This window comes from Tympanuchus pallidicinctus, unplaced genomic scaffold (assembly GCF_026119805.1).
Source record: "Tympanuchus pallidicinctus isolate F22 unplaced genomic scaffold, pur_lepc_1.0 scaffold3, whole genome shotgun sequence".
Classification (NCBI taxonomy): domain Eukaryota; kingdom Metazoa; phylum Chordata; class Aves; order Galliformes; family Phasianidae; genus Tympanuchus; species Tympanuchus pallidicinctus.
Genome location: NW_026294747.1, coordinates 26,932,781 through 26,956,989, shown reverse-complemented (window position 1 = coordinate 26,956,989; position 24,209 = coordinate 26,932,781). Strand labels below are relative to the sequence as shown.

Here is a 24,209-nt window from a genome sequence, read left to right as displayed (position 1 = left end):
TCTGTGGGCTTTTCACCACGTCTCATAGGGACCCAAGAGCACCAAGGCAATGCCACTGGCAGGCAACAACAGAGGAAAGGACAGGGGGGTGTACGGGACGAGCCGAAGAGGCAGCCATGCACTATGCCCGTCCCTTGTCTCTCACATTCCCCAAGGTCCTGGCAAAGGAGCAGGAGAGGGGAGAACAGCAGAGGTGTGCTCAGAACAAAAACAGACCAAGACAAAGAAATCCCGTCAAAATAGTACAGTCTCTGAGGCTCAAGCATTGCACAAAAGGAGGATCAGAAGTAAGCTGGGCGCTAAAAGGAGAGGTGATGCTGGGACAGTGTGAGCGCGAGGATACGGAAGGGCAGAGAGTCAAAGTCCATCCATCCACATGAGGAGGAGAAAAGGAAGGGGGGGAAGGAGGAGAGAGAGAGGGTTATATTTTCTGGGTTTGGGGTTTGGAGACTTGATTCTATTTGTTTTGAGTTTTTTTCATAAAGGATCTCACACCTGATATTCCTCGTTCCATCCATTTCGGCTCACCAAGGGCAATGAAGAAATTCTCCTGCCTTTCGTATTCCTCCTCATCTACTATCTTAACCCTTACGGTCTTCCTGTAGGGACAACAAGAGAGACAACCGTGTACAGCGGGTTGGTAGGCCGCAGGTGACGCGGCGACGGCAGCAGCGCAGGCTCCTGGCGTGCGGCCCCTTCCCGCAGGGCAGCGCGCCTTGGCCGGCCTCTTGGACATGGCGCGTCGGTTGCAGCTCCTTGGGGAGCAGGAGGGTGTTAGGGGGAGACCGGGCTGGCGGGGAGGTGAGGAGGGAGGGGAAAGGTGGGGTCGGACCTTGCTGATGGTTAGTGGGAGGCGACTTCTGCAGCACATTTTTCGGTGTCACATGGTAATTGGAAAGGGTATCAGCTGCCTGGTTATCAACAGGAGTTGATATCTGGGGTACCAATTGCATTTTAGCTGGAAGATTGATTGTTTCTGCTACTTTCACAATTAACACAGGGACTGTTGGCTCAGAGCTTGAGAAAAAAGAGCCGCATACTCACAGCCATGTTCCTCTGTGGGGTTACAGCACTGCTAGCTGCAGCAGGCTAGCGTTCCTAATCCACAGTTTCAAAGCAGCACATCTCATTGCTTCTCCTCCCTAATGCTGCCTTCCTCCTCCCCCAGCTTTTTCTGTGACTAAGGGACACAGCTCTTGGAGCACAGCTGGGTGATGAGCTCCAGATATGCTCCATGTTTCTAGTGAGCATCTTCCCCTAGCACTACAGAATTTGCCTTGACCCTTCTCATCAATGGAAACATTCACTGAAAAATATACCCACTGAGGACCATTCTTCTTTCTTTCTCTCCTACGATGTCTGCCCCAGGCTCCCCTACCGCCCCCGTTTCCCCCAATCCATGGATACCATGTGACACAGTGCGTGCACAGCAGTGTTTAGGACAGAGCAGTTGGAAACAAAGAGAAGTCAGAGGAAGAGGAGGAAAAGTGGAGGAAGGAGAAGAGAGAAGAAGAAAGAAGAACGTTAACGTTAGTCTGGAGGGCCAGTACTACACCTTTCTGTAAACTCATATCCACCATGCGGGGGCTCATCAGCTCAATGAAGAAACTCTTGTTTTTTTCATACTCCTCATCATCAATTACTTTGATGTGAATTGTTTTGCTGTGGATGGAAAAATAATAGTAAGCATCATAAAGGGAAGAAGGGAACAGAGGAGCAAAGTGAAGTAAGGCTGGGAGCTGAACAGAAACATTAGAGAGTCAAAGTTTTCTCACCCACTAGAATGAGTTCAATGTGGCTCTGGAGGGGGCTAAAGCCCACTGCTGCCAGCAACACTGACCAATTTCCGTTTAACAAGCAGGCCCAAGGGCAGGGCATGCTGTGCAGAATGAAGAGAGACCCAAACAGCTCTGACTCAGGAGCCAGGGCTGGGCTGCACCATGCAGGAGAGGAGCACACTTCACCCACACCACTGCTGCTGCACACACACACACCAAAGCACACGCACACCACTAGCTTGGCTCTTGCTGCCTTTCATGCATAACTGGTCTTGGCTGTGGATGGCAAGGATAAGAACAGCAGTACTGGCAACTGAAGAACCTGGAGAAATAGCCCCAGGCTTCAAATGACAGCATGCCTCAGTTCCCCCAAGCTGAGCTGCTGCTTCTGCTCACGTGCTCACAGATAAGACAGAAAGTACCATTCTCTGTGCCTGATTACGAAAAGGACCACGGCCCTACAGCCTTGCTCCCTTAAGCAGAGATATTAAACACAAGTGGCGTCTTTGGTCCCATAGTGCTTCAGAGACTAAGCAATCCACTCCTGAATCCTGGGGATGCTGCAACCCACACTTCTGCCAGCATCCCCCTGAAAATCACCATTTCACAGTGGAAAATGGGCAGGTTGATTGCCTTCCATTGCTGCAGCTTGCATTCCTACTGCTAACACTAACAACCACAAAGCTATCCAGTCTCTCTCCAGTTTGACTCATCTACATCGCAACAGCTTCTGTGCTCTGATGAGAGCTTTCAATCCTTGTGCTTGGCTCTTGCTTTGAGATGTCTTTCAGATGATGGCATATTAGATAGAGGGAAGAGTTCGAACAACCCCTGCTATATCCATCAGTGTATGAATATGCAAAAAAAAAACCAACAAAAAACTTTCACCTCTAATTCTTCTAAGCTAAGTCAGCTTTATTTTTGCTAGTGCTTGCTCTACCAATATGCTGCACTAATGCCAGCAAGCCTATTTTCTCTTCTCTAGACCCCTTCAAACTCCTCTAATCCAGTCCCAAGTATGTAGGATTTTAAATGAGAGGTCTGTTGTTAATATCGGTGCTTTGCTAAGACTTCATCACAATGATTTCATTGTGTTTTCTTTGGAGAGGTTGATGGAATATTGCCTTTGAACCAGATGTTGTCTGGGCCCCTGGTACTTTGCAAAGCTTTTTCAATTTGCTGAATTAAATACACATCTGATTCATAGCTCTGATCTCTTTCTTGCTCTCATGCTACAAAACAGAAGGTGGGATTTTCAAAAGCAGCCAGCACTTCCTGAATAAGGGTTGCTTCTTAAAATCCCATTCATAATTATTATTGCTTACTGCTTTCCACTCCAAGAGCCCCATATTACCTAGTAACTGCAACAAAACTTATCTCCAGAATTAAAGTCATTCTAAAGCTTTATGTAATTATGCTTATTAAGCGTATACATAATTTGAGTTTCACACAGTAACTTTCTTTTACCTTTTTTTTTTTTTTTTTTTAAAATGAGGTGACTGTCCCGTTTCATCAGTAGTACATGCACATAGCAGAGCAGAGGAGAAATGCTTATTTAATGAGAAAGTGTGCATGGCAGATATCTCTACGGTTGTGCTGTGTGTGGAAATCCTGACTTCCCACAATCTACCTGCCTGCACAATGCACACACAAAGCTGTGGACTTAAGGAATAATGACTCATTGTGTGCCCATTTTGTTAACCAGAGCTCTATATGGTATGCTAAGAAGTCCTTATCACATCACTTACGTGATGCGAATTCCTTAAGTGAAGAGAATTCCTTATAGCGATCTTTTAAAATGTTTTTTGTTTATTTGTTTTTTATTAAAATCCAAGAATGAGAAATAAAACACAGTGAGGACCATAGAAAGGATGCATGGTAAAGTGCTGACTCTGCAAAAAGAAGTCTCCTGGGGTTGAGACATCGCATGCTTTCCTCTGTCAGCCATGCAACGTCTCCCTACAAGAATTCCACTTGTCATATGGCTGTCTCCTTGAGCTTCCTTGCTTTGCAGAGACACAGAAAGCTAGGACCACACATAATTACTCAAAAATAAAATCAAGTAGAGGGCCACTACCTATAACTCACCCTCTTCTTTTTTTTTCCCCTCCTTCCTCTGGGTTCATACATACTGATGCCTGCTTGCTACCAATTTCCAGTCAGTACCTGCTGCCCTCTTTCCAGCCTGCCTTGCCCTAGCTCTCCATCCCGCAGGAGCAAAAGAACACCAACTCATGTTCAGTCTGACTGCACAAACAGCTTTACCTCCCTTGCATGCCACAGGCATAATTAACTCAGGACATAAGTACTGTATTTTTCAAAGTCCAGTCCTCTCCCAGTCCCTTTTCCACCTGCAAGGCAGTGAAGTACAACCATGATCCAAAGTAAGGGCTGTTCAGAGGAGAAAATCTGTACAAGAAAAAAATCTCATTTGTGACAGCATCTCCTGCCTGATGATGGTTGGTTCTCATGGAAATTACCTGATGATGGTTGGTTCTCATGGAAATTACTGAGGTTTGAGCAATGATAGCATCGCTCAGGCTTGGTTGAAAATGAGCTTGTCACAAGGGAAAGTTCAGGAAGGAAAAGAAATTAGAAAAAAAAACCCAAACAACCTATACCTTTGCTAGAACACCTTAGCTGTACTAGGGAAGGCCAAAGGAAACAAGAAAAACATTCAGATTTTCTCTTCTGTGTGAAGAGAAACAGATGCTCAAGCTTTGTCCTGTCCAACTCAAAGGCAGAAACTCCTCAATATCTAGCAAGACCTCTATATAAGCACTAATCATCTGAACTCCTATATCAGCTCAGAGGCAAACTGGATCATCTCTGCACTCATGGTTTTCCAAAAAATGGTGTTGATTTGGCAACCAATTCAAGGGCTGTCTGAGAGCTGGGGACATACCATGTGTTCTAGCTTGGTGGTGGAACACTTGTATGCTCCCTGTCCACAAGCTCCATCTGGCCACGGTTACCTCCATCAGCTTCATCTCATTCATTTCTCTAAAATGAAGGTGAAGGAGCCAAACACGAGCACAGGGAAAACACTGCAGCCCCCAGCCAACCTGAGGCCCACAGGAGAAGGTGTCCCAGGGTAGCAGTACACCTGATCTGCACAGCAAGACTATGGCACTGAAAACTCCAGGACCCAGCACAGGAGCCCAGGGGTGTGGGTGCGTGCTAGGGACACTTCTGTGGCTTGGAACCCTGATACCACATGTGGGTGGATGGTACAGACACTGCCTGCTCCTGAGCCAGGTTGTTTCCTGTGCAGCCTGCAAGGTGCCGGGCCACGCTTGCTTCCTTGTGGAGAAGTGCTCTTTTCTCAGCAGATCACTGGGCCAGTGACTCTCACTGCAGAAACGTCACCACTGATGGAGGGCAGTTAAGGATTCCCAAGCTCTGTGACAACTCTGGCTACTGAGAGTATTCCAATTCCTCTCCCTGATGAGATCTGCACCATATTTCACTCAGCTTTGCAACTTTTGCACCTCACTCTGATGGCTCTGCAATGGGAAAGGAGGATATTTGCTATCTTTCCCCTTTCTGACAGCTGCATCATGGCCAAGGCACACCTCAAACAGCTCTAAAGCAGATAACAACAGAACAACATCCAAAAGCCTGTCCTAGCAGTCAACCACCTTCATTAAATGCCTCCAGGAACTAGCAGCAAGAAATCATTCTGCAAAGCCTAAAGCTCCAGTACCAGCACCAAGCTACAGCACAGCTCAATCCCAGCCCCTAGATGGCTAAATATGTGAAAGCACTCTCACTCAGTCCTCTGTGATGCTTTCAGAGGACTGAGCAATTCTTTTAGTTTGGACAAGCACAGGTAGCATCCTCCTGCATGTCTGCCTATAGGTCAGACAGGGCCTGGCAGGTACCATCTCCAAGAGCACTGAACCATGCTCTCCGGCCACCAAGAGCCCTCATGGTGCCAGTCCGGGCTCTCCTTTAAACATGCATTTAAAAACAATCATCGTTTTCAAAAGTTGGAGATGGGAAAGCTCCCCTCCTGGGGAGCAACATTAAGAACAAGATTTCCCTGAGTAAGCAACAGAAGATGAAATGAATAGACATCGATCTTCTCCTAAAGGACTTTGAGCGCATGATGTTGCTAAATTCCCCGTCTGGGAAGTACAGAGGATAATCTATAAAATCATTTTATTTGACAACACGTCCACTTCTAACACATAAGGCAACAACTGGATGGTTATTTGATTAATGTGCTAGAAAATATTGAGTATCTCTCTGTGTGGAGACTCTCATTTGCAGGAATTATTGCAGAGGAGGTTAAGAGGATGTGTCTGCATGACTTTGGAATGTGAAATAAGGCTCAGCTCGAAAAACAGCGTAAGTCAGGAAATGTCACATACAGTATACCATTGAAACAGGCAGGGTTGTGCAAGGGCAGAATTTACAGTCCCCGGTGGGATGCTGTTAGCCAGGATGGAACGCAGCCAGGACAGCAAGGTAAACGTCCCTAGGACAGTGAGAAGAACCAGGAAATCTTTAGTAACTCATTAATGGGAATCATTGGAGCACACATTTTGGATCAAGCCATGACATCCTGAATGCACCATGATACACCCAGACTCTCACCTGATTTGCTGTGGGCGCAGGTAGGAGCATGAGTTTCAAAGTTTTAGCACTACTGTCTGACTTGCCCAGATCTCAGCACCTGCTGGCCCCAGGATGGCTTTTCAACCCAGAACTACGGGTAGGACCTATTCTCTCTGCCAGAAGATCTCATTGAGAAGTTCTGTGGCAGAAATGCTGACTAAGTAAGATGTCAGAATGTGAGGCAAACAAGAGAGGATTAAATAAGGCTAGGTATAGTGGGGAGCTGTCTTTGCCCAGCTCATTGGGAGGCACATATTTAACAGAGCAATGTGACACGGTGCTGGCAGGGAAGGTGAAAAAGACAGCAAGAGAAACCCTGATATGATGCACATGGTCACAGAGCTGCACACTGAGTAATCCAGCTGGGACAAGCTGAACCATTTTGAAGCAAAGAATTACGCTGTCACTTACATAAGACAGGAGGTTTTTGAGAGGGAATAGTGTTCAATCCCAAAGCAGGTTCAATTCAAGGTCACAAAGGAAACAAGTGATCTTACTGTCAATTGGAAATCATAGTAATTTAGGCAACTATCCAGTGTTAAGACCAAGACAGACAGGATGCACTTTGGTCTTCAGCCTATGCCCATGAAAGGAGATGTTTTGGCTCCCAGAATAATTATGGAGGGGGGAGCAGGTTTAGAAGCACACAGCTGCATCCACTAGGGGTGGCCTCAGTTTCCTCTAGCAGCCAGGTCAGAAATGAAGTTGCCTCTAAGGTCAGAGTTGACCTTGGTACCAATTATCTAAGCAGATGTCCACAGGATAGATGAACTGCCAGGATAGAGTTTCAGGCAGATCGTTGATGTATAAGTTGCTGATGTAAGAGTTACAGAAGAATCGGTGCTAGTGCAGAAACTGGAGATGAGCCACTGTGGGCCAATTTCCAGGAACTGGCTGTGTCATTCATGAAGACCTTGGAAAAGCAGCTGTACAGGAGTCGTCCCACCATGTGGGACAAGCACACAGGGAACAGCTCGGACTGTTTCACAACCAGACCAGTCTGCTGTAAAGCATCATAGACAGAAGTCCTCTAAAATGGCTTTTTTTTTTCTTTTGTCTTCAAGTTAGCCTGTGGGATAACCAATGATAACTAGTTATCGTTACAACAGGGTTATCTGCAGTGCTAATCATTATATGACCTGTTATTTCTCCAGGCAATCCTGAGGCTATCCAAATCACTTGATATGTCTGTGCTTCAGTTTCCATATCCATGCGATGGCTGTGATTCTTATTTCTCACAGAGATTTGATAGTGGACAGTTGCAATTTGCAGAACATTTGAGTTCTTCACTTGGAAGATGTTACAGCGATGCAAGCTAAGGGAGGGTGAAGGAAGGAAGCAAGAGAGCTTTGAGCAGTGGTAGAAGTGGTATGTATCAGTATGAACATATTCTGCCTTGGTTCTCATTTGAGCGGAGCTGTGCCTTTCTCTAGGGCACTCCCTCACATGAGTCCCTCTGTGCCATTAGACAAAAGTGTCCCAGAAAACAGAACTGGAAGCAACTGCAATCATCACTGCCTTCAGGCAGCGCCAGGCCCACCAAGCCATTCCTGACAGGTCAGTGGTTGTCCAGCTGGTTTCTGAAAACTTCACAATACAGGCAATATTCTGTACATTCTTCCATCATATTTCATCCCTGTAGCCTTCCTCCTAATGTCTACCCTGACTCACAAGGTGCAAACCTCCTTGACAGAGGAAGGCAGAGGGAGAGACTTCAGGGATTGCTCCTTATACAGCACCAATGTCTTTGCTGTCCTTCCTTTCACAAGGATAGAGAAAGAAGCCAGCACAGAAGCTGCTGAGAAGCTTCCCACAGCTTAGAGCTGGGACCTGTGCAGGCAACCTATAGCTTGCTGCTCCCCTGCCCTAGACAAGGCCTCCCTGACACGAGCAGCACATGGCCACTGTTGCAAGGACCAAGGCCAGGAACACCATCTTACACCAAGGCAGATCGCAGGGAGGAGGAAACTTCCAGTGAAGAAAATGTTATGCAAGAAGTGGCCATAGCCTGAAATGGAGATCAGGCTGCTCAGACCAAACTCTGTGTGCCTTCCCTTGTCTGTCCTACTGGCACTGTACTGGGGACTGTCCAGGAGCCCCATCCATCTGGCTGATGTGGTGTAAAGTTCGCTCACATTGCACCATGTCTCTGAAGGATAAAAGAGGAAATATTGACACAGAAAGGTGATTTCCCTTTGTGTATTCCTCCTGTAGTCTTGGCTCATTAGTAAATTGGCTCATGTTTCAATTAGGACTATTGGAAATGCCTTAGTAGCTGACACATGATAATTAAAGGGACATAGCCAAGACTAAAGCCTCTTTTTTAAAATCTTTACTTGCACTAGAAAAGTCCAAAGTGCTACCAGTGAAAGATGTATAGCAATACCTGGTAAAATAAAGTCAAAGATAAGTACAAGATATCTGTTATCTTTCCTGCATCCTGAATGGAAAAGCTGGTGGGCACTTTGTGGTCAGCTTCACCTCTCAGCCTGCATTCATTTCCCGCCACAGCAGCATAGCCCTCACTTTCCACTGCCATGCAATCACAGAATGGCTTACATTGGAGAGAACCATAAAGATCATCCAGTTCCAACTCCCTGTCATGAGCAAGGCTGCTACCCACCAACTCAGGCTGCCCAAGGTTCCATCCAACCTGCCCTTGAATGTCTCCAGGAAGGGGGCATCCACAGCATCTCTGAGCAGCTATGCCAGTACCATACCACACTCTGAGTAAAGATTTTTTTCCTAACATCTAACCTAACTCACCACTCTCTCAGTTTAAAGTCATTCCCCCTTGTCCTATCACTATCAGACTGCATAAAGCCAGCTTCCTGACTGCTTGTAAGCTCCCTTCAAGTACTGGAAGGCCATGATGATACCTCATCAGATCCTTCTCTTCTTCAACCTAAACAAGCCAAGTCCCTCATCCTTTCTTCATAGGAGAGGTGATCCAGCCCTAAGATCATCTTCATGGCCCTCCTATGGACCTGCTCCATGCAAAGAGATAGAAAGTGCAGCCAAATCCACATAACTGTTTCACAGCTACTTTACATGGGTGCAAACAACTATGCAAGCAATAAGAAATCAGAACTGCTAAGTCACAGGCAGGTGAGCCCATTAAACACAGTCATTCCTTGCAAACAAATCCTTAAGTACCTGGTATGGTATTCAGGACAACTCAAGAGCTACAGCACATCTACTCATGTCAGCACAGGGATCAGTGCTGGAGCAATTAAATGGCAGACATTTCAAGCTCAGCTCTGAAGCCTTGGAAGAGCAGAAGGCACGCTGGGCAGGCACAGCAAAACACCCTGGGAGCCTTCTTAGCGCAGCCAGCTCTGCCAGATAAGCAGATTTCCAAAGTGTTCTACATTTCACTTTGTACAAGCATGATAAAATTCTCCAGTACAGAGGAGTTCCTCAAGGAAATGCCACAATTTGTTTTTAAGAATTACTGCAAAAATGAGAAGAACATGGTAGCATGGTTTGTTAAACTCCCCTACACACTGCTGATCAGCTGAGTTAAATTTGGTTACGCAAACATAACAGCCCAACTCCACGGATATTTTCTCTTTATTTGGTTTAATAAAGCTATTTTTACATTTAGCATTTTGAAGGCTCAGCTATATAGTTTTTAAATTCTCTTAAAAAAATAAATAAATAAATAAATAAAAATCCCACCCAACAAAGCACACACACAAAACCAAACACACTCTTGGCTGCTTTGTGCATCCCCTTCCAGACTGCTAGCACTGCCTACTGAAGTGCTGTGCACACACACAGGCCTCACCTGGCCAGCTGCAGGACAGCTTCTTCCTGCTGACCCTGAGACTTGGTGCTTCAGGGCAGCAGAGAGCAGACAGCCTCAGCAGCCTATGGAGCTATGTGCTGAGGTCTGTACAATAAGCACTTGTCTTGCACAAGCAGTAATGCAGCTCGGCAGTCCATAGAACCAGACTGTTCTGGTGGGCATCATCCCGCTGTGGCTGCAGAGCAGTGCCAGGACCCTGGGCATAAATGTTTCTTCCCCCATTAACTTGGGCTGCTTGAGCAGCTTTTCTATGATGATGCTGTGCCCTTTTTCTCTTAGAAAGAAATTCTTTACGATTTTGTTCTTTATGAAGAACAAAGCCTCAGACACAACTCTGGGAGGATTTTAGAAAAAATTAGATGGTGGAGAAAGAAGGAGAAAATTCACTCCTTATCAGATTATTTTGAATTTCTCTGCTTCCAGCTCTTCTGATACATTGCAACAAAAGACTGTGATGTCAAACCCCTCATGGGTACTGACAGCCAAATGAAGTACCAAGATTCTGCTGTGCTCTTTAGAACAGCTCCAAAAGCTGATGTTGTGCAGGAGCAGAGGTGCATTGGGCAGCAGAAGGCAGGCTGGTCACCTCAAAGTACCTCAAGTTTGTCACAAACAATTCAGCTGGAAGGACCCTGTCCTACCAAAGTGCTTTCCCACCTGCAAATGCCCTTTACTGTCTGATATATCAGCAGTCCAGGGCTTCGAGCAGCCCCCCTGGTTTTAGTCTTTCAGCTGAAGGCATGGAGATTTGGAAGCTATATTTAGACTTCTTCTCTATTCTTCAGCAACAGGGTTACCATGGAGATGCTGGCAAGGATGGGAAGGTGGGGATGAAGGGGGAAAGGAAGTTGGAATGAGAAGTGCCAGGTTCAAACGTACCACCAGCATGGGGAGGCTTGAAATTCCCTGAAGGGCAAAAGTCACTGAAACCTGCTAGCTGAAAGAGTCTCCTGGCATTGCCCTGCATTGCTCTGTGCTGCTGTGGCAGGTTTGAAGGGACCCTCTGGGCACTGACAGCCACACACATCCCCAGGAAATCTACTCTGCACCTCCTTAGGATAACCAGCCATGTCCTCCTATCTGGGCACAGCTCAGAGGGCTGCATGCCACCCACTGCTGGCTGCTGCCCAGCTGAGCTCTGAGGAACTTCTTTAATCTCCTTTCAGAATTCAATTCTTTGAACTATCAACAGATATGCAAAAACTTTCAGCTATGGGGTGTCCAAAACAAGCTTGTAATGCCATGTGGCATCCCAGCTCACCCGCTAGCTGCTGCCGTCTAAGAGCCAAAGCTAGTTCTCTGCAAGCTCCACTTGAGCCCTACTACTCTCATAATGCAGTACAAGCTCATATTGATTCTGTACCAGGGGCTCAGGTGGGAATGAGAGGCAGGAAAACTGATTTATAAAGCTCTGATGAAGGAACACCACCACGTAACATGATCCTACTCAGGAACTGAAGAACAGAGAGCAGAGCCATGTGAAAATGCCGCAGCATCTATTTCTGATGGCTAGGCTGGCAGCAGTGGGTCAGCCCCAGCATGCCTTGACTCAAAGGAGACAATGCCAAGGACTTGGGTTCCAACTGTCATGTATGCATAAATTTCAAAGAAGAGAAGAGGAAAAGGAAGGAAGAAAAAGAAGATGGCCACCGTAATCCCCTCAAAAGCTGCTGATGGTCTTGGCCAGCTGCTGGCATACTTGGGATGGCTTTGCCTCCAACTGAGGAGGCAGACAGGAAGCCCCAGCTGGGGACGGAGCTGGTCAAAGCTCCCTGGCAGAGTGGGAACACGAGGGACAAGCCACTCAGTAGAACAAGGGAGGCTGGTGACCATGAAGATCTGAGCTTGCTGATCCCACCACCACAGGTGGCCAACTATAGCAGCAGAAAAGGTGGCCACTGCTAACAGGAATTACAGCCTTTGGTCTCCCACCTTGACACATCCACATGCCCCTTGCTGGCAACAGTTGCAGCACAGACCAAATGTGCAGCTGTAAGGAGATCCTCCCCAGCACAAGAGGACAAGGACTCCTCTCCACGGGAAGGAATGTTTCCAAGACTCCCTGACCTACACATACTGCATTTACAACGAAATTTTTGCTTTCCAATAAAGGTCAGAATAGACCCTCAGTTCCTCACATGGGAGCTGGCATATCTCAGCTCTCATACCTTCTAGATCCTCAGCACCTAATAGCATCTCCAGCTTTCAGTGCTCAAAGCACATCAAAATCAGTGAGGAGCAAAGCAAAAACTGACTGGATTTATGGGTCATAGAGACACATAAATATCAGGTGTGATGTATAGCTGACAAAACCTGTGTGTCAGCAAGCACAGCCCTTCCTCAAAGATGACACTGGAGAAAACATCATGAAGGTACACAGTCCCAAGCTGGGAAGAGACCAGGTGACTGCGCTCTGGAACTTGGGAAGAGAAAGTCTCCTCCCTTCCATCCCTGTACAAGCTGCTGCTGCTGCTACAGGGAAACCTGCGGACACGAGCCTTGTATGGCCCTCCTTCCCCTCCCTTCCCACGCACACAATGCTTTCAACCCAGCAGGGCAGCGCTCAGCCCAGACATTTGAGTTGCTCTACATTCAACAGAGCAGCAAGGCAGCAATCTGTATGAAATTAATGAGCTGCAAACAACATTGTTCAGCTGCCAGCCTGCAATGAGCCTGCTCTGCATGCTGCAGATAGAATTATTATATATGAACAAAAGGAACTGGAGCCGGATCCTGGATGCTTTGGCTCTGGTCACAGGCTTCTTGCGACCAAGATAAGGGACATCACGTCGAATTTCCACAGCAACATCACAGTTAAACATCCAAACATTTACACAGAGCCAATATAGTGTATATTTATCCAAGGCAATGTGCATTTGGCCAGGCTCACTGTTTCCTTTTTTCTCTTCTATGGCAATGAATATAGAGTAGAGGATACCCAGTTACACCATTTCATTCTTTGGGGTTGTTTTCCCATTTCATTTCTTACCTAGTTAAAAATACACTGGAAAAACAAACTAAAAATGGGGTGACTTAGTAGCTCCCAGGAGCTAACACAGGTTCCTAGAAGGAGGCCAGTTCTGTTGGGCTTGTAGCCACAAGCTTGTGTCTCCAGAACCCAAAGCTTTAGACCATAAAAAGACCATTCCTCATCCAAAAATAACATCATCAGTTGTCTCTGCAGTGAGCAAGAGTGTTTCAGAAGGACACGTAGCAGAGGGGTTGAAACTACTGATCATTCCGGTCCTTTTCAACTCAAGCCATTCTATGATTCTGTGACACCCTTCCAGCTTTGCCATATTTTGCAGATGACTCTGCTTTCACTCCCAGAGTTGGGATGCCAGCCTCCCTGCCTCCCCTCAGCCAGTCCACTCACAGGACAGCCCCATTCAGCAGTGCAAGGGAACAAGCACTTCACGCCAAACCTAACTGACCACAGCCCACATTTAATCAACCATCAACCACTTTACTGCTGTAATTTCCACCATAAAACTTCATCTCATCTCAGCCTTCAAATATGGATCTTGTTTTATGGGAAGCACTTTTCTCAAACTCATCTATCTGACCAACCCACATCAGAGACAGCTTGAATTCCTCCTGGGGTCCCTGGCTGACAGGCAGGAGCCTCCTGTTCACACTACAGCCCCAGCCACACTCTTCATCCACTTTGTTGTACATTCCATCAAGCTTCCACTGAATTTGAGGTTTGCAAGCTGATGTCCCATACTTCTCACAGCCTGAGCAGAATCATAACCTAATAATGAAACAATAACAATTCCCCCAACTCTGGTGTTCCACCCAGCTCAGTGATGAGCACAGCACCCTTCACTTCAGCATCAGCAAACACACCCCCACTGGTTTAGTGACGTGGCACAACTGCCTTTGGCTGGAGCTCTGAAGGACAAAACCTCTCACAGACCTCTAACAAGGAATCCCTTGTGCCTCCAATGTTGCCTAATTAGCATTTGCCTTCCAAGCCCTCTCATCTTAAAAATATAAATCCCTGATAGGATCATAGAATTACACAGGTTGGAAAAGACCTTAAAGACCATCAAGTCCAACCACAAGTTAACCATACTACCCATTCTGTGAAGTGCCTTTCCCGCTGTGGGACCTAGGAGACTTTTTAGGACTTAAAACCCCAATATAAAGAGCTCCTGAAGACAAACAAAAAGGTGCATTTGATGTTTTCTGAGTTGATTTTGATGTTTTCTCCATCAGACAGAAGGTACCAGCCAGCTCCCTTTCCAGAGAGAACTCATTCAGGCAGCAATGCCGCTGGTGCCTGCACCATCCTCAGCCCCTGCTCTCTTCTAGCTCATTCACACATGCCCTGCACTGCCAGCGCTCCTAACCAGGATGCTGCTGTATGTTGGGAAGGTTGTCAGGAGTGGAAGCCTTCTGCTTGGTCTGTCTGAGAACCTGGGTGTCTGTTAGTGTTTATCAGCTGCTCACTATGTTTCTGACTCTCCCAGCTCTCTGCTATCACACTTCCTCTCTGCTTCCTCTGTCAACTCAAGATGTGCTATAGTAAAATGTATGCTGAAAAATCAATTCTAAATGCTCAAGGCCCCCGAGCAGCTGATCCTGATCAGCCATAGACCAGATCTGAACACATGCTCTGTTAGGCTGAGGTTCTCCCATGGCTTTGCATGGTTCAGCTGCATTTATCTCTGCCCTCCAGAAGCAGAACTGAAGCAGAGAAGGTATCAAAAGTGCTTGGCTCTATACACAACAGTCGGCTGGAACAGCCAGAATAACACACTGGAGAGAGCCCTGTGATGGGCGTGCCTCCTCAGAGCAGGGCAGGATCTTGCGCCTGCAGCCTACATCCATCCTCTGGCCTGTTTGCTGCAGCCTCTGTGTGCCACTGGCACACAGGAGGAGAAGTGCTGTGGGTGCTCTGGGTCCTTGCCTTTCCTTGGTGGGAACTCACTGCCTCAGGTGCTTTAATTCAGAAACGGAAGCAAAGCAAGAGCTGGAAGGGGATACTGAGGGCTTTCTGAAGCAGCTTGAGCAGCATACTCCCATTCCACTCAGGTTGTGCAAGACTCGAAGTCGTGATCAGGAGCAGGAGAAATGAGGCTGTCTGGGCAAGATGTATCTTGCCCTAATCTGACATAGGGTTGAAGGAGAGTTGTGCTTCCTGGATGCACAGCAGTGGTAGAGCAGAACCTCTCGGCCCTGCCAGCCACAGGCTCTGGCTTTTTCATGGCCCTAATGTTGAGCAGGGTCTGCAGAGCTGGCCTTGAAAATAACTCCCTACTGAGGCCTTAGAGACAGCCTACAGCAGAATCAGCCTGCAGCTGCAAAAGCTGGCTGTGTCAGGCTCAGAGAGATCCAGGGCATATCCCATTTTCTGCAAATTAGAAATAATCTCCTTTTTTTTTTTTTTTTTTTTTTAATATGTTTAGTTGCCAATTGATGCCTCCCACAGAAGCAGAAGTTTGGAAATCTGCATCTGCATGAAAAAAGGAAAAAAGCCTCCACTCCTAATGGCATTGCCACCTCTTTAAAAAGCAATGATAGTAGCAGCCTCCATCAGCCCTGGGAGCATCAAACACAACTCTGCCCTGACAGAGGGTGACTGTGAAGGACAGCAGCGTTGGTCTCTGCTTTAATTTTTAGCCCAACTGCTCCAGATCAAATTCTCATAGAGATGACTTTTATTAGAGACAAGTTATTGGTTTACAATCACAGAATCACCCGGGTTGGAAGGGACCTCAAGGATCATGTAGTTCCAACCCCCCTGCCTAGCAGGGCCACCAAACATACACATTCAGATCAGGTTGCCCAGGACCCCGTCCAACCTGGCCTTGAACACGTCCAAGGACGGGGCATCCACAATCTCCCTGGGCAGCCCGTTCCAGGGCCTAACCACTCTCCTTGTAAAGAACTTCCCCCTAACATCCAACCTAAATCTTCCCTCCCTCAACTTGGATCCATTTCCTCTAGTCCTGCTGTTGTCAGCCCTTTTGAAGAGTTTACTCCCCTCCTGGGTGTAGGTTCCCTTCAGGTATTGATAGGCTGCAATGAGGTCACCCCACAGCCTTCTCTTCTTCAGGCTGAACAAGCCCAACTCCCTCAGCCTGTCCTCATAGGGGAGGTGCTCCAGCCCCCTGATCATCTTAGTCGCCCTCCTCTGGACCCTTTCCAAAATCTCTATGTCTTTCTTGTACTGAGGGCTCCACACCTGGACGCAGTACTCCAGATGGGGCCTCACAAGAGCCGAGTAGAGAGGGACAATCATCTCCCTGTCCCTGCTGACCACCCCTCTCCTGATGGAGCCCACGATCCCATTTGCCTTTCGAGCTGCCAGAGCGCACTGCTGGCTCATGTTCAGTCTCTCATCCATCAGGACCCCCAGGTCCTTCTCTGCCGAGCTGCTCTCAAGGACCACTCCTCCCAGCCTGTACGGGTGCCTGGGGTTCTTCCGGCCCAAATGCAAAACCTTGCACTTTGCCCTGTTGAACCTCATTAGGTTCACCCGAGCCCAGCTTTCCAGCCTGTCGAGGTCCCTCTGAATGGCATCCCTTCCTTCCACCGTATCAACCGCACCACTCAGCTTGGTGTTGTCAGCAAACTTGCTGAGGGTGCACTCAATTCCCTCATAGATGTCATTAATAAAGATGTTGAAGAGCACCAGTCTCAAGACAGACCCTTGGGGGACACCACTTGTTACCGGCCTCCGCCTGGACATAGAGCCATTGACCACCACCCTCTGTCTGCGGCCTTTCAACCAATTGCTTATCCATCGGGTCGTCCACCCATCAAATCCACTTCCCTCCAATTTGGAGATGAGGATGTGGTGGGGGACCATGTCAAAGGCCTTGCTCAGGTCCAGGTAAATGACATCGGTCGCCTTCCCTTCGTCCACCAATGCCGTCACTCCATCATAGCAGGCCACAAGATTAGTTAGGCATGACCTTCCTTTGGTGAAGCCGTGCTGGCTGTCTCGGATCACATGCTCATTCTTTATGTGATCAAGCATGTTGTCTAGGAGGATCTGTTCCATGATCTTCCCAGGCACGGAGGTGAGACTCACCGGCCTGTAGTTCCCCGGGTCCTCCCTGCTCCCCTTCTTGTATATGGGAGTGACGTGACCCTTCCTCCAGTCATCCGGGACCTCACCTGACAGCCACGACTTCTCAAATATGATGGAGAGCGGCTCAGCAACCACCTCAGCCAGCTCCTTCAGGACCCTGGGATGCACGCCATCTGGCCCCATAGACTTGTATTCATTCAGTCTAAGGAGGCACTCTCGGACTTGCTCTGCCCTTACAGTGGGGAGGGATTTACCTCCTTGGTCCCCACATAGAGGTTTGGGGATGCAGGGCTCAGGGACGTGAAAAAGACTAGAATCCTGGCCACCAGTGAAGACCGAGGTGAAGAACTCTTCCCTTCTCATGCCTCGGCACAAATGAGAGCTGCTTTCCAGGCTAAACAAGGCTCTCCTGGCCATCTGTGAATCCCGCCAAAGACTGAAAGATTGCCCAGGTGTAATTCAGGATAAAATCTGTTTTATGGAGCATTTAGCATTGCTGAGATTCAGTGCTGAGAGAAAGGGGTCCATGTTTCGAGCCAAGAAATCCTCACAGTACTGACAGATACCAAAACCCTTTTTTCCCCCCTCCTTTTCCTTCCAGTGCCAACAAATCCAATTTGGAATGACTGAGAGGGAATTTGTTGAATTCTTTTGTGTAGTAAGTGCAGACTACAGTTCCGCAAGTAGGGATATAGGGTCAAATTCAGTTTCTGAAACTGATGTGGGCAGGACTATGTTAGCACTGAGCATCTATGGTACCACCTAGCTGTTTCCTCCTTTTAGCTACATTCTACTTCCCAAAATATTCACAGCTAGAAGTGTAGTACTGTTCTTCAGCTGAGCTCAGATGAGTTTCTTCCTGCTCCCCCCAAGGCACTAAGGTTTAGCTCAAGTCAAGCGAGATTTGATATGTGCAGCCTAATCTAACCAGACCCCATCACTGGAAGCTGCCAGCACTATGCAGAACCATGCCATGGCCCAAAAGGCGTACTTGGCCATGAAACAGCCCTGGGCATTGCATCTGCCCCACACTCAGCTCTATCAGCAACAGAGACTGCAAAAGGCTCTGCAGAGGCTGCCCAACCCCTCGGCAGAGACACATCTTTTGGCTGGCAGTGGCTCCAAGCAGAGTGCTGCTCCCACCAGGTGAGCACCAAGGCAGGCTGGAAGGCACATCAGCTACCTGCTGGCCAGGCTCTGAGGAGCCATCCCATTATACACAACCACCACTGGCTAAAAATACAGCTGCAGCCCCTGCAGCCCAGGCCTGGCAAGATGCAAATTTAATGAGGCTTCCATGGCAACAAGCTTCATGGAGGGGCTGCTAGGGAGGGGGGGACACGATGCTCCTCGGCTGCATGGGGAAAGCTTGCGGCAGTCAGGCTTCAGGTTTTTTTCCTTGCCGTTATTAATAACATTTTTGAGTGTTCAGTTCAGTTAGCTGCAGCCAAGGAGGCAGGCTGTGTAGTATTTTTAACAGACAAACCTGCATCTATTTCTGGCATGAGGATAAATATTTACTAGTCGGCCTTAATTAAACTCAATCACCCACAGGCAGAAATATTAAAATAGGGATAAATCAGAGAGCCCATTTCAGCCTACCAATGCTACAAAAATCCTTTTCGGTAAAGTCTGGCTCCTGCCATAGCTCATAAAACACAGCACTGAGACTGGCCGAGCCAGAGCCCTGAGGACAACTAAGGTCACGAGGGAAGTGGCATTGGTTAGCATTTCATGGATGATGTCTTCTGTGCCAGTGCAGGGGAGGAAAAGGAACACAAAGCAAAAACCAATAATGACAAAAAAACAAAACCCCCCAAAAACAACCATCACAGCTGATGAAAATCTGGGATAAAAAACGTTGTAAGCCTGGCTTTCGAATAAGAATAAAACTGAGTATTGCCTCTTGTTCTCCATACTGATCCTCCTACATTGCGTATGAGGGTATGGATACGTGCTGGCTAAAATCCCACTTTGATGTGCACAGCTCTGTGCATTACATCAGCAGGGGCTGTCTCTTGCCTGACGGGTGTTTAGGGATCCATAGATTATTTCTGCAAAACATGGAAAGAACTTCAGAAATAGCTAGCCTCTTCCCAGACAATTCATTGCTACTCATTGCTTGAAAACGATCATCAGGTCACAAATCAAAGCCCCTGCTTCCATTAGAAACATACAGCACTCCTCCATGATACAGATGTCTTTGGAGATTTTCTGCTTATTTCATTTATAGAGTGATATACCACCTTGTACTCAAACACTACTTCATATCAAAGGACGAAAAAATAAACTGCAGCAAATCAAAAGAAAATAAAAGGTAAATATTAACATTTGCACTTTCTAGATGAGAAACTGAGGCATGGGAAAAGGGAATACCCAATCTCCCTCCAGATCTAAGTATTTGGCACTGGAAACAAAAAACAAGGTTCTCAGAATTAATCGCAGCTTGTTATTGAAAATCCCAGCCAAAATCAAGCACTCCCCAAAAAGCGCCCCAGGTAGGCTCCTCTAGCGTGGCAGAAAGCCCATATTTCTGAACGTTAAAAACAAAAACACCGTTTTTATTTGTGATTCAGTTCGGACGCCCTCCAATTCAGAGAAACTTGCCCAGCATAAAGATGCACTCCAACTGATGCGAGAAGCCATCATCTGGAGGCATCTACTCCTGCACAAGCTGATTTTGTATGTTAGTTCCCACCCGTGACACCTTTCCTGCTAAAACAAGTTTGTGTCCTGTTACAAACCTACTGAAATACAACATGAAGTATTTCACAAGCTATAGTAGAAAGTCATCTCTCCACCCCATGGAAAGTGCCTTATGCTAGGATGAAACATGGTACATATTAAACAACACGCGGCACAAAAACCAGTGGTGCAAATTAAGATGCTGAAACCATTCTGGAATTTTAGGGACATGAAATACCATTGCCCACACAGAACGCTGGCCATGCTCTGTATGCCCTTCTCTGGGAAGGGGGCTGAAGATGCAAGAGAGGCACTACGGAAGCCTCCTTGACCAGAGGAGGTACCTGGGCTGCTGGACCTCAGCTCTAAATGGGGGAAATGGGCAGGTCAGTCTGTGAGCACACCTTCACTTAGATGAAGGCTTAAGGAGATGCCCCCATGTGCTCCTTGTTCTGCCTCTAACGACATCCTCCCAAAGAAGTGGCTCCAAGAAAGCCACTTCTTTGCCCCACTTGTAAAATGGGAAAAAACACTACTTTACCCCTGAAGTACATCTGACACAAATGCATTAACGTTTCAAGATGCTTCAATATTATGGAAGAGAGAATGCTTGAAATGTGTAAATAAACAGAAGCAAGGTTTTTAAGGAGAGGTAATAGGCTTTACTAGCTCAACTAATATTTCTGTATGAGTTCTGAGCATAAGGGATTTGTGCCCAAGATGTACTCAGTTTGAAAACTGGGATTTCTTTTCAAGCCTGTAAAAACATTTGCATTACTCAAACTGCCTTTTCCTGGGAACTCACACCAATCAGCTGGGCTCACATTTTCTCTCCCCAGAGACTTTGCCACTCTCATATCCTTAGGCCATCACAGTTTACAGCAACATAAATAGCTAATTAACTTCTTACTTAAAAGTAAGAAAGCAATCAAGTCAGCATCCTCATCGGCTTCTAGAAATCCTTCAGCTTTCTACCACTCTGACTTTAGACAACTCAGATGAGATGCAGCCTGAAACATCTGCTGCAACAAGACCAAAAGCAGTAACGTTCCAGTTACCGATACAGAGAGACAGTTTACCTCCAATCACCCAAATAGCTATACAGTATCATACAACCTGGAAATGGTAAGACAAAAAAATATTGAGAAAAAAAAACTAGAAAGAAAGAAAATATGGAGCATAATAGTAAGAGGCCAAACTCTCAAGAATACTCTTGAATGCCTGTTCAGTTCTCAACAACACCAGCTGGAGTTCCACCAGGTAGGCACTAGTTCCTTCCAGCAAATACACTGGTGCCCCAGTTCTCTTTGAAAGAGCAATAGCTCATTTAGGTCTACCAAGGAAAATAACATAGCGAGTTTATAAACTGCAGATTACACTTAGGAACTGAAAGCATGTAAGCTGTCAGAGCAGGCTCCACTGCAGAGCCAAAGGCCATATCCTGGAGCATGGGGAAGATGCCACAGAGCACTCAGTCACAGAATGGCTGAGTTTGGAAGCGACTCTGGAGGCCAACTGATCCAGTTTCCAGCTCCAGCAGGGACACCTAGAACAGGTTGACCAGCACCATGTACCCCAAAGCATCACCCCTCTGCCTGCCCTCCTTCAGCCACACTGCTGAGCACTCATTTCCAGACAGATTGGAAATCTTGCTTTACTATATATACTGTATGCATGTGTAAAAATGCAGTAAGGCCTTTTTTAGCCCCAAAGCTACTCTCACAGGCTTTGCATGTGGGTTGTTTTCACGCTTCACAGTGAGGCACATAATTCTGGCAGGTTTCCACCTCACCAAGCAGATCAGACACCTGGCCTCAGACAACCTGCCCACTTCATGTTCTCTCCCTTTCCAGGATTTTTCCTTAGGGATGCTCTCAGCTGGGAAGGCTTCTAAACACCAGTCTCATTCCCCTCAATTTCTATGCAAGCTCCCTGGCTCCCTAGAAGAACCAGCGCAGGACCAACAGCACTGAGGCAGATGGGGAGTTGGCTGCAAGGGTGATAAAACTGCCAAGAGGGGAAAGCTCAACTGCCGTGGACCTTCTTTTTCTGTTGCCAGGAGGGTATCCACAGTGTGACACCACAGCAGGGACACATGGCACATAACCAAGCAAAGGCTGGGGCTGGCTTAGCTCCTGAGTCTTTTCAGCACCCCTACTGCATCCCCAGCTCTCACAAACCAGCAATCAGCAGATCTGTCAAGAAAACCTAGCTACAGACCCAGAGACCTCTGCTTGTTACAAATTATGAGTCTTGCTGGCAGAGCATAAAAGCTGTGATTAGAACAGCCACAGCCATTTCTAGCAATATGGTCTCTTACAGAACCCCTTCATGTCCTAATCCCTTGCACACTTTCACACATCTGCTATTGGAGACAAAGGCCCAAGAAGGAGTTCAGGCAGCAGTTGATGTCCCCATCCACAGCACCCGTCAGTTTGGGCACTGCACAGCTCCTGGCCACCAGCTTTCAAGTGGGGAGAAGACCCTCCCCTACACAAGGATTCCTGTAGATGATAGCTAAGGGATGGAAAAGGTTGTATCTGAATGCTGCGAAGGTCTGATGTCTCCAAATGGAGAGTCAAGAGATTTAGCTGGTCAAACTCCCACCCTGCAAAGCACATAGGTTCATAGCTCCCCATGACTGTATCACTCCAGCAGAAAGGAATAAAAACCTCTGAGCAGAGACACATTGTCTGCTGTAAAGAAACCCAGTGTAGCCAGGTCCATCTGTAAGATGGAGCTGTAAGTATATAACATGAGCATCTTCAAACCTACTCACAAAGAACAAGACACTACAGCACACAAACCTGGAGAATGTGCTATGGTTTTGAACCACTTACAGATACATCTCTACTACTTCCCTGCTCTTAAGAAATACCACAGCATGTGGGAGAGGAAGAGTCAAAGCTTTGCCTTGTATTTGGCTTGCTTTAGAAGAGCTCTTAAAATAAAACTACACCCAAAAATAGAGTGAAGGGGTTTTGTTATCTTATGAATAGGCACACACAATCTGGCATGCTGGCTGCAAAGAGAAGTCTGTAGTAGATTACACCCTCCTAACAGGCTGTTGTTACATTCGGGTCAGGCAACAGGAGAGAAAAGAAGGATAATAAAATCATTACACTTCACTTTTACTTATTTGTTAATACTCTGGATTTTAGAGAATGAAATAGAGACAACGCTTCTGTTAAAGAACGCTTAACAAGCACCTCTGGCCTGCATCTCACGCGTAAGTGATTCCCTAATCTGAGTCTTGATCATCTCTGGAGAGCAGCCTGCCAGAGGTACCAGAGGTGACAGATTTGCAGTGCATGTCTTGGATAAAATCCTACATTCTGCATAAGGTAGCTAAGAGCAGATGTCTAAACTGAATCTCGCCTTATTACCCAAAATGATGCCATACTTAGGCAGAAAATGCCTGTTAAGTATTGCTTTGTGCAAAGAAATGAAAAATTCCTCTGTGATGGAAGAGGAAGAAATATCAGACAAAGACTAAAACAGCAACAGCAGAAAATCTACAGGCTGCATGGGAAACAGGATTTAGCCTAGGCAAATACCTGGTTCTTGTCACATTTGCTGATGGCAGCCTGCTAAACCTTGAGGTCAGGAGGCAAGGGGAAAGTTTGCTTTTGTTCTTTTGGGTTTTGTTTTTTAACAGCTCAGGTTAAAGGGGCACCTTGTAAACCTTCAAAGGGAAGATTATTAGCTTGAAGCCTGGAAGAATATGTTCTTGAAAGCTTGCTCTGTCTCCCACTTTACTACTAGTGAGCCATGGTTATTTCTCTCCATATCAGAAATCCACCCCTCACTTCGAGGTTGATTTCTGAAGAAGCTGACCACAAACTCACAGAACACACCCCCGTCCACTTAGCTCAAATCTCACATTGGCATAGTGAAGTTGTGCCCGTTCCTGCATACTTGAGTAGCCTGCTACAGTCCTCACAATTAACTTGCTTGTTGCAAGGTGAACCTGCAGTCCCTTTTCTCATCAGCCCTGAAAACAACAGGCTGCAAAGCTCAGTTTATTGCTCTGTCTGGTATCTTCTCATTTGGCTCTAATCTCCTCCAATATATATGCAGTATTTCAAATGCTCTTGCAGAGATGTGGCTCTTCTGAAGGCCTGACATTTTTATAGTCCTGGCAAGCCATCCATTTCTATTTAATTTAGCTCTTGACACAAATAAACATATGCACTGAGATTTACATACGGATAGGATTTTCTCAGGTTTGCATGCTGGGGGCTGCATCTGTAGCACAATGGGTAAT

General features: G+C 46.8%; 1 protein-coding gene across 2 annotated transcripts in view; it reads right to left on the bottom strand.

Annotated features, from left to right (window-relative positions):
* SLC8A3 (solute carrier family 8 member A3) overlaps positions 1 to 24,209 on the bottom strand; it is a 126,303-nt gene that overhangs the window by 15,615 nt on the left and 86,479 nt on the right. For both annotated transcript variants that reach the window (XM_052693653.1, XM_052693655.1), the window contains exon 4: positions 496 to 599. In XM_052693653.1, the coding sequence (XP_052549613.1) occupies positions 496 to 599 (104 nt within the window). The remainder of the gene's footprint in view (positions 1 to 495; positions 600 to 24,209) is intronic.